This window comes from Podarcis pityusensis (genome assembly GCF_964106645.2).
Source record: "Podarcis pityusensis genome assembly, chromosome: 1".
Lineage (NCBI taxonomy): Eukaryota > Metazoa > Chordata > Lepidosauria > Squamata > Lacertidae > Podarcis > Podarcis pityusensis.
Genome location: NC_138028.1, coordinates 73,924,151 through 73,942,554, shown reverse-complemented (window position 1 = coordinate 73,942,554; position 18,404 = coordinate 73,924,151). Strand labels below are relative to the sequence as shown.

Genomic DNA, 18,404 nt, shown 5'->3' with positions numbered 1-18,404 from the left:
ATATCAAAAGACAGGTCAGCATGCAAATGGAGTTGTCTGAATGAAAGTGACTATTTCATAGCTTTGCCATGACTGGAACATCTCTCACATAAGCTCATGGCTCATCAGAGATGAGCAATCTCAAGAGATGTTTTTTAAAAATAAGCTTTCATTTATTAATTCACTCCGTTGCAAACAACAGTCAAATAATGGAGGGTAATGAGGAGAGCCCTGCCCAGAACTTTGAAGAGCAGGGGGCTGGCGAAGGATCCGTGGCACTATTAAAGGTGGCCAACGAGTGACTAACCATGACTATACAATGAGTATTGTACTGTATTTCCTGTGTAACACTCAGGTGCCTTCACTTGAGGAATTCACTTCCTCAAAATACCTCAAGAGCACTCAGCATTAGGATCCCAATAGCATTCATTTAAACTTAGCCATGACCCATCAAAGCTAATGCACTAGCAATTCCTAGACAAAAGAGCACCAGTCACTGGGAAGCTGTTGTGGTGTCCCTTTGAGAGCCAGCACCTCCTCATCCTTCTGCCATCTCACCAGCAGATGGACTGGAGAACAGGAGGCATCTCCAGACTGGTGGTTCTTCCTGGGTGCATTCTGCAACATGTCATTGCCACAATAATAGAGCATTAGTGATGGATTGATATTGAACAGTCCACACATCACTTGGCTTAACTAGCTGTTCTGTGATACTTCCCCACTGTTATTGCATTAATTTTAATTAAATTTGTACACCACTCTCCATCCGTAGACCTCAGGGCGATTTGCAACATAAAAATATAAGATTTTTATTTTTATTTTTTAATCACAATAAGAACAAGAACAGGAGCAAGCCAATAACCCCCTTGTCCCATGGGATCATGCTAAGTATGAGTTAACGATGTGTGAAGAGCTGAATTCAGCTACATTGAATGCTCCAGATTCTAGCATCATAACAATTTCTCCTTCTACCTACTTTTTCTACACCATACATAAAAATGTCGCAATCTCTCAGTTCTCTTTAAAATAAAGAAATGTTGGCTAAAAACTGGCTGGTTAGGGGAATGCTGTTGTGTCTCTAATATACCACAATATGCCTGGAATTTGTAAAATTTTTGGCAAGTTGGCTTTGACCTCTGTGAAACAGCACCCCATTTTATCCAATGAGTTTTAAGCATCCTTCCTAGGCATGTCACTGTAATGATTCTTAGCATTTCTACTGCAATTTACAGTGTTCAAAGTGTTTCATGTACATAATATCAGTAATGCTTAAAAACAACTCTGCAATGTAGTTATCACCCCCATACTGCAAGGAGAGAGGGCTTGTCTACCTAAGCAAGTTCATGGCAGAAATGAAAACTGACCTGGGGTCATCATTGTTCACAGCACTATCCTATCCACAGCTAAGCCCTATCGAATTCAGTGGGGCTTACTCCCAAGCAAGTTGGGTTAGAATTGCTGCCTTATACACTACCCTAGAGGCTACTCAATTGTTCTTTTAGTTGACAGATAATTTAAAACACTTTGGTGTTATAAAGAAGTGACTCTAACCCTTACTCCAACTAAAAATATTGGCACGATTCCTCCCCCACATATCTCTTATATAAAAAAGCGCAAAACCATTCATATCCAGAATGCATCAAGTGTTTCCCAAAACCCAGCTTTCAGATTAAAACTAGCAAAAGGGGAAAGGCCACTAGAAGTACCGCCAGTTCATATTAATGTCAACTGCAGCACTGTGATCTGCTAAGCTGAATGATGAGATTCCCAGCTCTGCTCATTTTGTCTATTATGTCTCCATAGCAATAGCTTCAGTTTCATTCACAAGCCCATCTTGCAAAAGAGAAAAGATGTCTTAGCCTGGCCTCTTCCAGGGAGGGCAAGTAAATAAATGTACTCATTCCCTGACAGATTTTTAGGTATTAAAAACTAGGTCAGAAAATGTGTTGCTTCAGCAGTTCGAATTGTCAGATCATCTCTAGATCAGCATGATCGGTGGTAGCCTCTTATTTCATTTCCCACTTTTCTGGTCCTCAGGAGCAAAATCTAAAAAACTGCAATAAGTATTTTTTTCTTATGCAAAACTGCAATGAATAAATAAATCCTACAGTCCATGTTTGGCCACCTGTGATGCTAACTGTTGATACACATTCCATACGAACCTTTAAAAGCTTCTCAATATTCAACATAGCTGAAATTTGAAGTATTCTATTAGGCAGCTTGGCTTCTGTAAGAAGAAACTCCCTGATTTTGACTGGTCAAGCAATTCTTGCACACTTAACTCAGTCAACTCATTTTCTTCCTGAGTAAACAAGTTTAGGATTAAATGATCAACACCCTTTAAAAGAGCATTTTAAAAGGATGTCCCAAACTGCTCTCACTTTAAAGTGTCCATGTCAGAGCCAAGCTATGACATGTAGCTCAAAAGACCATCCCTGATGACAAAAATTGAGTCTCAGTACTGCACCTCAAAGCTGCTGAAGTTCTCTCGCGATACAGCCCCATCAAAGGTTTCACATAAGGAGTCATTAGACTGGATGTGCAACAGCTTGCTAATCATACACACTGCATTACCTCCGGTGGTCAAGCTAGTACCAAACGTATTGCTCTACTTTCCTTTGGACCACATCAGTAAGGCCGAGAGGTGGGTCTTGTCATCAGGGCAGCCCAGGACCTACAGACTGCCCAGGCTTGCGCCCCGGAGAGGTCACTTTGGTGCTGCTAACGCAGCAGTTTGACTTCATCCCTGAAGGCGCACTCCATTGTCTCTCGAGTCAGACAGACATGTCACAAAAAAGGAAAGTTGTCAGGCCTTCTCTCTGAGGTGATATATTTTCAGGAAGTATGCAATTTTCACAGCGGGAATACTTTCAGCTTGCCATGTGAAAACTAAGGGTTGAATAGTGGCACATCAGATTTGGTTATGTTATGACAGGGATCCACCGTCCCTCAGACCATGTGGTGGGCCAAACTATATTTTTTGGGGGGAAATGAATGAACTCCTATGCCCCACAAATAACTCAGAGATGTGTTTTAAATAAAAGCACACATTCTACTCATGTGAAAATACCAGGCAGGCCCAACAAATAACCCAGAGATGCATTTTAAATAAAAGGACACATTCTACTCATGTAAAAACACGCTGATTCCCGGACCGTCCGTTGGTCGAATTGAGAAGGCAATTGGGCCGCATCTGGCCCCTGGGCCTTAGGTTGCCTACCCCTGTGTTATGACATCACTGATGGTTCACCTGGAAGGAGGCAGGCTTAAGGTACCCAGGTCTAATGCTTTATTAAGGAGGTCAAAAGCAGACCAATTTGTTCATGGGCCCAATTTAAAAGGCGATAATGCAAACATCAGGGCAAGACCCTTTGTGACAAAAAAAAAGAGAGGTTTCTAATGACTGCCAACATTTTCCCATGAGATAAATATTTGCAAGTGAACAACTTGGTATTTCAAGTTCATTATTAGGATTAATTACAACACACATTGTGTTTCAATATTTTAAAGGCCCCAATTGAATTGAAGCGACTATCAGCTAATTTGACCAATATTTTTTGCATTGTAGGCAGAAATCACAGATAGCCATTACAAAATGCATGTTGGGGGCTTCCACTGTGGAAGGCATCTTTCTCTGCACCTCCCTCCTTTTTATGTGTGGTTTGTTTTTTTTTTTTTTTTGTATAACAAGCAGGATCAAGAAGGGGGCAAAGCTCGGTGTTGCAGCATCTGCTTTGCACACAGGAGCCCCCAGGTTAAATCTCTGGCATCTTTAGGGATGGGAAAGTCTCCCCCTCTGAAACCCCAGAGAGCTGCTGCCAGTCAGAGTTGACTACACTGAGTTAGACAGAAAAATTGTCCAACTTGCTAAAAGGCAGATTCTTATGTTTCTAACTTGAATACAATTCTTCATGATTTTTGGCTGATCCTATGAAAAGCTATTACCTTGCATGGAATTTTTGTTTTGCCTTCCAAAACACAATCTTTTTACTTCAGAGCACTTTGGCATGTTAGAATGTAATGGAAAGAAAGAAAGAAAGAAAGAAAGAAAGAAAGAAAGAACAGAATGTTTCATTTCCAAACAAGAATGGGTCTGTTCTGAGTGGCCAGCTATGAGACATTTACCTGGATGTCTGTGGTTCCATTTTTGACATATATTTCTAATGCCAGTGTGAAAAATTATATCAGCTCTCCAAGCATAAATATGGCCCCATTTATAGTCTCTTGCGATGGAGCAATCAGCACTGCATTAATTTAGACTGAAAATGTTCCTCACAGTATCTTTGCTGTCAGTCTGCAGACTTGCTACTTTTAGGAATGGACCAGATTCAAGTGTGGTTAAGCACTGTTCCCTCAGAGCAGATGTTAATAATCTCTGAACGTGTCAGAAGGTGGTGAGGAGCCAGTATCATTCATCACAGCTGGCGGCAAATGCTATTTATTTATGTCTCAGGGAAAGAGCGTCATTTCTTGACAACGTTGCTTGGATTACTTATAAATAGAAGTTGTAAGATCTTCAGGCAATAATATATTCACTGGGCCCAGAGGCCCACAAAAAGTTCAAGGCTCTATTGTACTAGACCAGGGGTCTGCAACCGGCGGCTCCGGAGCCGCATGTGGCTCTTTTACACCTTTGCCGCGGCTCCGGGGCAGATACTAGCGAGGGGAGGAGGCGCATTGTGCGCCCCGACACTCCCCACTGTGGCGGGCGCTGTGCTGGCTGTGACGTCGCATGGGGGCGGTGCGTGCGTTAGTCACGCACCGTCCCGACGTCACCTTCCCGCCCACCCGCTACATTGTAAGGGGCATGTACGCTGGTCACTGCATTGAAAGGGGGCATGTACGCTGGTCACTGTTTTGAAGGGGAGTGAAGAACACACACACAAAAAAAGGTAACTTGTTAATTTAACGTTTATTTCTATGAGGAGGAGTAATTCTGAGGGGTCAAACAAAGAAATAATAAAAAAAGTGACAAAAAGGTTATTTTTATAATGATGAGTTTTGCGGCTCCCAGTTTTTTTTTCTTCGGAAACGGGTCCAAGTGGCTCTTTTTGTCTTAAAGGTTGCAGACCCCTGTACTAGAGGCATATAAACACAATGCCCAATATTGTGTCCCCATAGAGGTTCCAACCTAGTTAAACCAGGACAGATGCAGCATGGAAGGAAATATCACTTTACATGTGGAGAATTGACCCCCTACCTACCTACCTCCTCCCACCTCCTTGAAGGCAACAAGCACAGGTTAAGGACACATTTCAGCCTACCAAAAGCACTCAAAGAAAGTGCAGAGCAGTGGCATAGAGGGCATAGCCTAGAAAGGCTCCCGAGGGCCTTAAACAGAAGCCTGGAGGGTTATATTTGTTCTCCGGCCCCAAATTTTCGCACTCCTGATCTATCATGAGGAATGCTCCCAAAAAGAGAATTCTGCTGAAATCTCTCTTGATTTTACTGAGGTTCCCCTTCCCCACAATAAATCCCAGCAACAAATTCTTCAAGATTCAGACGCCCGGTAGCTGCCAGAGCTACTCCCGAGCCTGCTTGGGGCCTGTTGTTTTCTCCTCAAGGAAGCTCAACATTTGTTGCCAAGTTCGGGCCTTGCACTTACCTTCACAGCCCAAATGGACTGATCCAGTGGGTGAAAAAGTTTGAAACAGAAGCCGTCCTTTTTGGAGGGTCTCTCAATCAGCTCACAGGAATGAAGCAAGATGGTGCCCACCCACTGCCCGACCTTTGGTGTCTTGTAGATCAGCAGGACTCCAGGTTTCAGCACACACCACAACTTGGTCCAGCTTTTCAGAGTCCCACGAATCTGAGGGGGGTGGGGAGGAGTTAGGAGGAATTATTCACCTCTCTACTCAAGCCAAGTCACTATCCAGCGAAGCAGTTTTAGATAGCCCCCATCCAGTGAAATATTCTTGTTTAATAGAGTCAGAGAACGATGCAGTCATACCGAAAGGGAGCTCTATTCTCCCCAGTGACTTCTCACGCTGAATGATTTCTCATGAAGTAACTTGGGGCTGAAGCAAAACTCCCCGGGGAAGCTGCCTGCGAAGAAAAGGGCTGGTTTTCACTAAGCAGCTCATTAAAGGTAAAGGGACCCCTGACCGTTAGGTCCAGTCGCAGGCGACTCTGGGGTTGCGGCGCTCATCTTGCTTTACTGGCTGAGGGAGCTGGCGTACAGCTTCCGGGTCATGTGGCCAGCATGACTAAGCCGCTTCTGGAGAACCAGAGCAGCACACAGAAACACCGTTTACCTTCCTGCCGGACCTATTCATCTACTTGCACTTTGACGTGCTTTCGAACTGCTAGGTTGGCAGGAGCAGGGACCGTGCAACAGGAGCTCACCCCGTCATGGGGATTTGAAACGCTGACCTTCTGATCGGCAAGCCCCAGGCTCTGTGGTTTAGACCACAGCACCACCTGTGTCCCATAAGCAGCTCATTAAGAGGGTGCAATTTTGCTAAGACCCCAACCCCAAGACATTTATGCAGCATTTCCCTGGAGAGACTATAGCCTCTTACATCCAAAAGGGCAATGCATGCTGAAGTCACTTAATTTTTTTACATTTCCAGGGTTTCAAGGGGGGGGGGGAGTCTTCTCCTCCCACTTCCCACCACCACTACCACTGCAGCCTAGCTAGTGTTTTAGTGGATCCCTAGAAAGGTTGCAGAAAACCTCAAACAACCAAAGGAGCCCATTTCTCTTTCACGTATCTTATGGATACGTTGTTTGGTTCTGAGATCAAAGTATATTTCCTCCACGTGCTAGCAGGGAGGGGACAAACAGATCAGAAAGGCACATTTAAAGTGAACCATTAACTATGGCTAATGGAAGCCAGTGTCAGTAAGAACTTCAGAAAATGGCTGCCAGTAATAGATCTGATCACCAGAGATCAGAAGGTGACTTCATGACTGCGTTGTTATGTAAGGGTTTGGTCCTGCAAGAATGCAGAGTGATGGCGTAATTAGTGGGAAGCTGTAATTTAAAGGAAATGATTAGAAGTTTCAACAACAAGAACGTGTGGCTTATATCAAAGGTCACCAACCTTTCTGAGCCTATGGGCATATCTGCAAACAGAGAAACTGTGGTGAGCATCTCACACACGCAGGACAACCTGCCCTATGCTTCTTTTGAGGCTAATTTCAGACTCACTGAGCACCAGGGAAGACCTCTGTGGGAACACATAGACGTGCCCCATTGGCAATCCCAGCTTTATATAAATACACAAGGCCACCAGTTCAGCCTTTGGCATCTCCAAACAAAGGGAGGTTGGTTAGCAAGGCTGAAGAGATACTTCTGCCTGTAGTGTTTAGACTTGTTGGGCTGGATGGATTGTTGATCTGAGAGCATGAAGATAACTCTTTCATTTTCCGCTTTAAAATATCCATCATTCCTCAATTTTCTGCCTAAAGAATGCATTTCCATAAATGTCAGAATTAACATTGTAATGATTTTCAGAAAATTGGTCTCCTCTCCCCACACCACCACCACCAGAAAAGGGCACTTAACTAATATGGAAGGCATTCTGAATGAAAGGAAGTCCTTGGTGAGCCAACAGTCAGGCTATCTGTCTTCCTAACCATTTCCCTTGCTTCCCTAGTCTAAATTTTATTGCTCATTTTGACACATATAAGTTTTGGATCAAAAAATATAGTATTTGAGTCATCAGGTTTTATTCTCCAAACAGGACTATTTGTAAGCAGCAAGCAACCTTCAGAGAGAAGGCAGCTGATGGATTATGATCGAACAGCCCTAAGAGTAGCTGGATCTTCTTAAAATGACGCTTTATACTAAATTACCTTCAGCCAATCTGCCATAATGACCACACTGGGATCTTTCAAAGCGCTGAAGAGTTGCTTGGTCGCTCTTTTCTTTTCCTGCCTGTAATTCTTCTTCTGTACCTGTTACAGAGATGGGAGAAAGAGGGGTGAACACAGTTTTCTTCTTTCTCCTATGCTAGCAAAAAAAAAAAAAAAAAATGGGTGAAAAACTGAGGAGAGAAGATGAGACCATGGCATTCATATAGAGAAACAACTCGCATTGTTGGGAGTGAAACAGTGGCTGGGACAGCAAGTGCTTTATTATCTGGTAAAATTGCTATTGATTTTGGCCTCTTACTTAATGCGGTTCCACAGTTGCTTGGAACAAATCCTTTTTACTCAAGGAGGCAGCGCAACATAGTGCTTACAGAGGGTCAGATGAGGACCTGGGAGACAAAGACTCAAAACCCTACTTGGCCATGGAGCTGAATGAGTAACCGTAAGCCAGTTATATTCTGGTAACAGGGCAGAATATGAATCCTTCACAGCCACTTCCATTGATTTTAATTAAGGAGTCCAGGTACTGGGCATATCAAGCCTTACTGAGTACCATAGGAAAGCAATTCACTTTCACACCCAGCTTCAGAATTCTCCGGGTTTTGTTTATTTTTCTGTAAGTATTAATTTATGGATCACTTTTGCTTATACGTGTCTCATATATGTGTGTATGATTTGCACACATATCATAAAAACCAGATAAAATAGTTTTGAAAGCAGCAGAAGAACAACAACTGAAAACAAGTTTAAAATCAATACAAAATGAATACTGAAAGGCAGAGGATTTTTCATTCAGCTGGAAAAGCTTGTCAAAGCAATCATGATTTCCATTGTTTCTGATGGGTGCTTGTTGTATCTCAACAGGAATGCTGTTCCAGGGAACAAGGGCAGCCACAATGAAAGCCCTGCTCCAAGTGCCTGTAGAGTGGGGCTTCTAATGTTTTTGGGACTTTAAGGAGAAATGCTCTTGCAGAACACAGTGACCTACTGGGCATACAAGGGCAGGTTGAGCATATAAGGAAGGGATGGAGGTTATAAGTAAACTGGTTTTGGATTGTTGTTTCACTGGGAACTTGTACCTCCACAGTTGTCGCCAGTTGTAGTGTTAATAAAGCCCATGTGTGACATGTGTGACATTGACTGGAGACCACTGACAGCTCAAAGAAAGGATTAAAATTATCTTATTAGTGAGAAGATTCTTCTGGAAAATATAGCTGAAGAAAAGAGCTATCCTATGCACGGCAAAGTTGTAATTTGAATTAATTACATTCTATTCCCTTTTAAAATGTGTTTTTTTGGGGGGAGCCTATTGGGTTGTTGTTTTTATTATGTATTTTGTGGTTTTATATCTTGATTTTATTCTGTGAACCACCCTGAGAACCCCAGGTATAGGATGGCATATAAATTCAATAAATAAAAAATGTAAAAAAATAAATAAAAGCAAACTAATCCACAGGGAAGAAAGAGCAGTGTTAAAAAAAAAAAAGAAGAATTCTGGCCTTGCTGTGATACTCCAGAGACGTGGCCTATGGGCCAAAGAGAAAGAGGTTCCAGTCTCTCGAGCAACAGCTTCCCACACAAATAGAATAATCATTCTTTTCCACACATCTAAACTGTACGTACCTTCAAAGTCTCCTTCTTGTTGCTTTTGCCAGTGGGAGATACACACTCTTTATCAGACCCATTGCAAAATTTGTATTCGATCTAGAATGGAAGGAATTGCAAGATTTTAGGCTCCTTAAAATAAAATACAAAAAGGAACCAGTCAGCAATGGTTATCAATATTTATCTAACCATCAAGTAAAGAAAAGGCAGTACTGAGTAGTTACCAACATGTGCCAGAACTGGGTCCCTGCCCTGAGCCCAGGGGCCAAAATAATCCTGGGCACCTCAGTCTGAAACCCCCATGCCAAGACCACCAGGGACAGAGCCAGATCCCAAAGCCTTTGCTCTTTCCCCTTCTATCTGCCTCCAGGATCAGTCAGGATTTCATATAACCTGGGCACTGACACAAATCCTGAAGAATGCAGATCATGACCTCATTTGTAAACCAAGGACTGGAATGTGTGTGGCTCAGTGGCAGGGTATTTCATTTGCATGCAGAAGGTCCCAAGGATCTCCAGGTAAGACTGGAAGAGATCCAAGTGCAAAACCCTAGAGACCCATGGCCAGTCAGAGAAGACAATAGGTTGACCAGTGCTCTGAATCAGTATGGTGTAGTTTCCTGTGTTCCTAAGAAATTAGACCATGGTTTATAAGCATGTTCGCAAGTTAGGCAATTTCGGGGGAATCAGATTTGCTCCAATCATGGCTTGTCTCAGTGCAGATGGAACATATAACCACAGCTAATGATGGGAAGTTGGTCCACAGAGGGAGGAGAGAGCGCACATGTTCACAGGTTGGCTCAAGCTGTTCCCGAAGATTAAGGAATCAGTGGTATTACATCCGTACAGAGCCTTATAAAGACACCTGTCCCCTAGTTAGGTCACCATCACCCACCAGTGACTTGAAGTGGCTTCAGATGCAATGGGATGCCACAGTTTCTCACTAGGTGAAAGAACCATGGTGAGTTTGGGCTTGCACATTCTCCTTTTCGACCCTGCCCTTGCACAGCTGCAAGGAGGCTAGAGGCACTCACTTTCACTTTTCAACAAATCACAGCTCCTTGCTGCATGCAAATGCTGGAGTTTGTTTAAACCAACTGTGATTTCATATCCTGGTCCATTCTATCAAACCACAGTTCACTGTAACAGGAAGCTGTGGTTTGTTTAAGACTGAAAACAAAGAGCAGGAAAGAATCTCTTCCTCACAGCAGCAAGAGAGAAAGAGGAAGCGGGGGTGTCTGCAAACCCAAAGCTCACACAGGTTCTATTCACAGAGGGGGAAAGCATGGGCTCCCATTATGTACAAACCAGGCCCTATATGCAAAAGGAGATGAAGGCAAGATAGCCAAATCCATTTACTCTTGGATAAAAGCAGAAAAAACCCAATCCAAATAGCTCTGCATACACACATTTATGATTTGGGAAGTGATGCTTTGGCAATAGTAAATGTCCCTAGAATGCTTGGACTCTTAGCACAGTATTCAGCTCAGGGAATACAAGGAACATTTTGTTCCTGAAACTACACCCGCCTGGACTCTCTCTGTTTCGGAGTTTCCTGCCAACTGTGACTGGTCCTGGTTTCTTTGACTGCTGGATATATAGCAAGCAGTTACATGTATCAGGACCGACACATTCCACTGGTGCAGATAACTATCGTCATCTTCTGAAGGTTAAAAGGCAAACAGTGAGACTACATTGTAGTGTTTATCGTCATTTGCATCTTGTTCCTAGAATGCTGGCAAAATGGGAAACTGGAAGGATATCCAACTCTGCTCCTACTCTTTCCTATTGTGCCTGTAGGAATTGGTTTCTGAGCTCCTCAAGACTTGGGTTTTGGTGTGTGTGTGTGTGTGTGTGTGTGTATTCTGCAACATGTTCTTGACACGAAATTAACGCACTAATGGTGGATTTATACCAGATCACCCACACATCATTCTGCTTTACTAGTTGTTCTGTGATGCTTCCCCAATCATAACACATTATTGGTGTCTGGAAAGGCTACAGTGCAAAAAACGTGGAGACACCCTCCCCCCACAAAAAACCCTGAACGTTTGTGGTATGAAAAGCTATGGGATTTCAACAAGAAGTTACAGGGTATGCATTAACTGGAAATGAAGCACTATGATCACCCCAAAACTTGAAAGCAGGAGCACATATGACCACCCTAATAGCATCATGAGCACAAATCATTAGTAAAAAGCACCTCTAGAGCCTCTGAGCAAATGATGTACTAGTTTACTATAACATTGGTGGTTTCTATTTTCAGCTTTAAAATTTCCCTGCTTCTCATATGGCAAAAACTAAAATACACGTGCTTAGGTAGCATAGGGTACAGCAGTCTGCAGTTCCCACACTCTCTAGGGGCTCATCCACACTTTGCTCATCCTGTGCCTAGAATGCACAAGAGGTTTCCCATTTGCCCTGCTACTTTCCCTGGGAAAACCTGCTCTTTACCACTGAATCAGAGCAATCTATCAATACGATACATGGAAAACCTAATTGACATTTGCTCCGATTCAGCAGAAGAGAGTGGGTGTCTCCAGGGGGAAGTGGTAGGACTAGACGAAGTCTGGATGAGCCCTAGTACTCAATAGCTTCTCAGTTTTCCTTTTACAAAAAAATGAAGCAGCAATCCTACGTCCACTTTCTTCCAAGAAAGCTCACCTATAGAGTGAGCCTTATTGCTGAGCAATTTAGGTCACTTCCTGTACTTTGTTTAGGAGACCCTTAAGGATCTGCAGTTCGCAGGATTAATCGGGGAGGGGCATGAATGTGGTATAAGAGCACTTTAAATGGATAGTGTTGATGAGCCCTTATTTCTAGGAGGGGAAACAGCAAAACTGACTTACTACAGATTTTATAGTGCCTCAGAGGCTGCTTCTCTTCCTCTTAAGCAAACTGACCTTAAAACATTATAAATGTACTGAAAAGGATATGAAAGACCAGCAACAGGTGACCAATGTCATTGATCAACTGCTCGGACTCTGGGTGCTGCAAAAGGGACAGAAGCTAATTAAATGCATTAGCACAAGGCCAAAGGGATGAACTTGCTTGCAACACCAAAGCACTACTGATTGCATAAGGCATTGGTGAATTTGTGGCTTATTCCAAAATGGACAGGTGCTCAACTGATACTTGACATTAACCAGCTGGTTTTGCAAAAGGGAGAAACAAACAAACAAAACCGCAACCCACTCCTAGAAAGAGGATAGTACCCCTCACATCTGTTGCTGTGTTGTAACTGTGACAGTCTGCTACTCGGCAGTGCAGTTCTTCGTTTCTTATTCACGGTGGCTGCTGTGGTGAGGAAAAACAAGACTGCACACTTTTTGTCCTTATCTTTGCGGCACACCTTGCTACACATTTTCCCTCTACTTATTTATCACGTGCCTGGCCACGGCAGCCTGAATACTTCCCTCCCTCAGTCACCACAAAGCCTCCTGATGTCTTAAGCAATTCCATGTACTCCTCTTGCTGCCTGTTGTGCCAGGGAACTCACCCACAGAACACTTAAATGGGGGACCAGCACCCCTCCAGATGTTCCTAGAACTCTCATCATCCTTGGTGATGCTGGATGAGGGCCCACCAACATCTGGAGGACTGACTTAATCCCTTGCCCTCTCTTCTCATAGAACTCACCTCAACACTCACATTTACCCTAAAGCAAATGGGTTAACCCAAAGGTTGCAATCCCTTGCTGAAATGAAACACAAGCACTGAGCTTGCGGCAAGGGAGAGGCCATATCTAGGGCACCCTGCTTTACATGCAGAAGGTCCACAATTCAATCCTTGGCCGCTCCAGTTTCAAGGACCAGCCAGCAAGTGATGGGAAATATTCTGGACAGGTGGTGACTACCAAGTTAGGTGGGAAAAGAGCTTGATTTGGCCTAAGGCAGCTTGCTGTGTTCTAATAAATCAAGGGTAGCCAACCTGTTGCTCTCCAGGTATTGTGGACTACAACTCCCATCAGCCCCTGCCAGCACAGCCAATGGTGAAAGATGACTGGAGTTGTAGTCCACAGCATCTGGAGGACCAGCTGGGTATCCCTGTGGTCAATCACATTCCACATGAAACTTCTCATTTGTTGAAGTTATTAGGTACCCCACTGTGGCAGGTTAGGTAGGGGCTGAGGTTATTATTATTATACAGTGGTACCTCGGGTTACATACGCTTCAGGTTACAGACTCCGCTAACCCAGAAATAGTGCTTCAGGATTAGCACAGAAATTGTGCTCCGGCGACGTGGCAGCAGCAGGAGGCCCCATTAGCTAAAGTGGTGCTTCAGGTTAAGAACAGTTTCAGGTTAAGAACGGACCTCCGGAACGAATTAAGTACTTAACCCGAGGTACCACTGTAATAATTTTCCAAGGCTGCCTACCAAGTGCCTAGTTTAAGAAGTTTAGGCTGTGAAATGCTAAACACTCTTGCCTGGGAATAAGCCTCATTGATCTCAATGGAATTTGCTTCCCATGTGCTGGTTTGCTCTGTTAGGCTCCAAACAGAGACTTTGCCCCATCTTAAAATGATTAAGAAATCTCGTGCTCCTGCAGTTAATGTTTCATTACTCTAACTGCTGCTTGTTTTTAAAGAACGTAGTTTATGTTATTTTTTCCCCCAGACTGAGACTTATTGAAGCATTGCAAGTCACCTTGAAAATACTTGTTTACGAAGGTGATACAATAACTGCATATAATTGCACTTGCTTGCTTTCACGCAGAGCGGCCACTTACATAGGAATATAGTTTGCTGTGACATGTGAAATGGTCAAACTGAATCGGCTGGAAACAGATAAGCACCTTTGCTGCACAATGGCAGGCTTCCTCTACCTTGTGGCTGTTTGGTCACCTGTTTTACCAAACATGTCCTTAAATGTTTTCTGCCACATGTTCCAAAACCCTGCATGAGGATTTTGACGAGTGGTACTAAGGCTCCCCCATATTTTCCCATGCGAATTGATGGCTTGTATGTCAATAATCTCTGTTTGGTGACACTGTGCAATGAAAGAATTCTTTTAAGCACAGCAAGATCAGAATCAATCATCTGGTTCCCTAAACAAAGAACCAGGAAATAGTGGCAAAATGCACAAAGCAATGCACAAAGGAATAGAAAGAACTAAAATATCCACTTAGTAGCAACACTAACAATCTGTGTATATACAGTTGGAGCAACAACAAGCACTAAATAATACAAAACCAGTCACAGGGTTCATCCAAACTTACTTTTTGCCCTGCTGTTTCTAGGCACAGGGAGGCGGAGCTTCATGCTCCGGCACCGGGGGGGGGGAGCAGGCGGGGCGGGGCTAGTGTGTGTCCTGGGGGCGTGGCACGCAGCCTGCGGGGGCATGGCACCCAGTGCAGGCGGGGGGACAGCCGCGATGGCACCACACCGGGATTGTGCTGCTGGGGGCGATGCGCTCCCCCCGCACTCCTCTTCCTTCGCCACTGGGCACAGGTTTGTGCTTTAAAGATTGGAGCACTCTTTTTTTTCCTTTTTTGGCCTCTGGCTTTCCTCAGGAAAACCCACTCTTCAACAGAATCAACGGCAATTTGTGTTTTCTGTGGATTGGCATTTGCTCTGATTCAGTGATAAAGAGCAGGCTTTCATAAGGAAAGTATCGGGACAAAAAAGATAAAGAAACACTTAAGACACAGAATTTTAGTTTAAAGCATGGACCTGTGCCTAGAGTCGCGGCATAAAATGAAGTCCGGATGAGCCCAAAGTCACCTGCATTGTAGCACTTAAACTTAAAGAAAGGGACAAACTTTTCTACATGACAGGCTTGTTGTTTGTACTCATGCTATAGCTACTGTTAACTGTGGCCGACCTTCAAACTAGAAGACATGACTTAAAGAAGATGACGTACATGGGCATGTAGAGAGGCGTTCTTGCAACTGTGGAACTCCCCTCCACTTAAGAACTGTAGCGGTTCAGAAGAGCGGAACAAGATTTTTTTCTGTTTGGGCTAGTCAACAGTCAGTTTAAAGAGGTGAGGGCTCATTTTCATTTCCTTGGGTATTTTTGTTTTCGTTGGCTTGGGTCCAAGGCACCGTGGAGTAAGTCCCGTAAGCCCCAAGAAGACTTAGATTTTGTTTTTCTTGAACAGCAAAGCCACCTGGCACCTGCTTTGATGCTGCATGGGAAATTATTGTTAAAACTAAGGGGCATTCCAAAAATAATTTTCAATACAGTATGTTAAAAGAAGGTGAGGGGGGGGAGCAAAAGGTCTAATGGAATAGAACAATGTGGAGTCCTCAGATCCCCTCCTGTCTTTTGCCTCTCCTTTTTAAAACACGCACACACACACACACGAGAGAGAGAGAGAGAGAGAGAGAGAGAGAGAGGATTGTGCTGTGTTTGTGGTTTAGGGGATGGCCTGTTTGGGAGCTGGTTTTCTTTTTTGGTGGCTCTGAGCTTCAACCATATTTCTTCTGTGAAACAGGTATTATGGGGTGCCCATGAAGGAGTCTTAAAATTTCAAATGTACCCCCAAACGCTTGGATTAGGGACCCCTGAAATTAGAATAAACTCTTTGGGAGAACCTAAGCAGTTTTGTTTTGTGTGTTCTGTTTTACATTTGACTCACTCCAAGGCCTTGCTAAGAAACAGAATACGCTGCAATTGAACAGAAATGAACTGTGAGCTGAGCGGCTTCCCAAAGTAGAGATGTATAAATGCTCTCCTACTTGTCAAGCATCCCTCTAGCAAGTGTTAACAAACACAAGCCCTCCACCTGAGTGAAGCTGGGGTAGGGGATTATCTCTACAGTTGATCTGTACTTGGGAGGCATTCCAAGCCCCTCCAAAGTTCAGTGTGACATCAGAACCAAGAAATGGCATTAAAAAGGCCAGCCAACATTTACGGACCTCTAATAAAAGTTCAAGAGAAGTTTACTCACAGATTTATAGAAACAGAAAACTAATCACTGGTTATCTGAGAGGCTTTCTTCACAACAAAAATGTTTACATTTTAACAATTTTTACCTTCACAACAAAAATGTACTACATATGCACTGAAAATACAAATATCAGATTACAGGAGGGGGGTATTTTGTCTCCCTGCTCTTCATCTAGACTCCAGGAAAAATAAGCATTCCTATAAGCCTCATTACCTTATTAATAGAGTTTGGCGTCGGAGGAATCTCATCCTTCATCATGGGCAAACTGTTTCCTTCCATATCCTTCCCTGAAACAAAATGACAAAAGTAAAACACTGAGGAGCTCTGTGGCAAACCACAACTGCTGAAACAACGATCCTGAGAAAGGACTTCATTCCTAAAGGAAACAGAAATGGCCACACACGCCCTGCCCAAAAAAGGAGCTGCTGTAGGATTAATTGCAGGAATATGTATAGTATTTTAATATGACCAAGATCCAGCCCAATAGCAGGATATAGAAAAGCCACCACACAGTGAAGAATGCAATCTGAACTCCACCTACCTGGGAGTAAGCCCTGCTGAATTCAGTAGGGCTTACTTCTGTTTTTTTTTTTAAATGATATTTATTAAGGTTTCAAAGAAAAAAAATTACATAAATAAAAAGAAAAGAAAAAAATACAAAAAAATACAAAAAATACAAAATACAGAAAAAAGGTAAAAAACACTTAAAAAAACACATCAATCTTTCCATGCCTTACATTCATTTCCTTGCTTCCCTGACCTCCTCGCACCTCCCTTTTTTGTATTCCAATTCAGTTAGTTAATTCAGCAATTTCTTTCCCTCTTTGTTTTTAACTTAATCCTTTAACTTAATATATTATAACTTTGGATTCTCACCTGTTAACAATCCATTTTTACATACACCTTTATAACATTGCTGCTTAAACCACTTAACTTCATTCTGACATCATTCTAACATTCATTAATTTTGCAATATTTCTGTAAATAGTCTTTAAATTTCTTCCAATCTTCTTCCACCAACTCTTCTCCCTGGTCTCGGATTCTGCCAGTCATTTCCGCCAGTTCCATGTAGTCCATTCATCTGCCATTCTTCCAGAGTGGGTAGATCTTGTGTCTTCCAATACTTTGCAATAAGTATTCTTGCTGCTGTTGTGGCATACATAAAGAAAGTTCTGTCCTTCTTTGGCACCATTTGGCCGACCATGCCCAGGAGAAAGGCCTCTGGTTTCTTCAGAAAGGTATATTTAAATACCCTTTTCATTTCATTATAAATCATCTCCCAGAAAGCCTTAATCCTTGGGCACGTCCACCAAAGGTGAAAGAATGTACCTTCAGTTTCTTTACATTTCCAACATTTATTATCGGGCAAATGATAGATTTTTGCAAGCTTGACTGGTGTCATGTACCACCTGTATATCATTTTCATAATATTCTCTCTTAAGGCCAGTAGGGCTTACTTCTGAGTAGGCATAGTTAGGAGACTGTGCTGTAAGCTGCCAATATCTGTTCAAAATAGCAACAAAGGTCAAATGCAATTTCTATACAGTGGTACCTTGGGATGCGAACGGGATCTGTTCTGGAGCCCCATTCGCATCCTGAATGGAACGTAAGACGCGATGGCACGTCTGCGCGGGTCGCGTTTTGCCGCTTCTGCGCATGCGCGTGATGTCATTTTGAGCGTCTGCACATGCGCGAGCAGCGAAACCTGGAAGTAACGTGTTCTGTTACTTCCGGGTTGCCGCAGAGCGCAACCCGAAAGCACTCAACCTGAAGCACATTCAACCCAAGGTATGACTGTACATGATTTGGAACATGTAATATTTTTGGCCATTCACTGATTTTTGGCCAAGGCCTAATTCACACATGCCTTTGTGTTCATTCTCTGCACTAGTGAACTATGAGAGCATGTACCACTGAACAGTGTGACACTTGAGACAACTGGAACAGACAGGGAAGTTCTACCTGTGGAATTAATGTCCATTCACACATGCATTTTATCACTTAATTTGCAGTCAATTAGGGGATGAACAGGCATGTGTGTGTAAAACTGCTCCAATCCTATGAAGACTTACTTCTGCAGCAGGAGTCACATTTTATTTACCCTTCCTTG

General features: G+C 43.2%; 1 protein-coding gene across 2 annotated transcripts in view; it reads right to left on the bottom strand.

Annotated features, from left to right (window-relative positions):
- Positions 1-18,404, bottom strand: part of OSBPL5 (oxysterol binding protein like 5) — a 126,887-nt gene that overhangs the window by 31,677 nt on the left and 76,806 nt on the right. For both annotated transcript variants that reach the window (XM_081001118.1, XM_081001119.1), the window contains exons 3-6: positions 16,508-16,581; positions 9,420-9,500; positions 7,779-7,880; positions 5,585-5,788 (exon numbers count right to left, since the gene is read on the bottom strand). In XM_081001118.1, the coding sequence (XP_080857244.1) occupies positions 5,585-5,788; positions 7,779-7,880; positions 9,420-9,500; positions 16,508-16,581 (461 nt within the window). The remainder of the gene's footprint in view (positions 1-5,584; positions 5,789-7,778; positions 7,881-9,419; positions 9,501-16,507; positions 16,582-18,404) is intronic.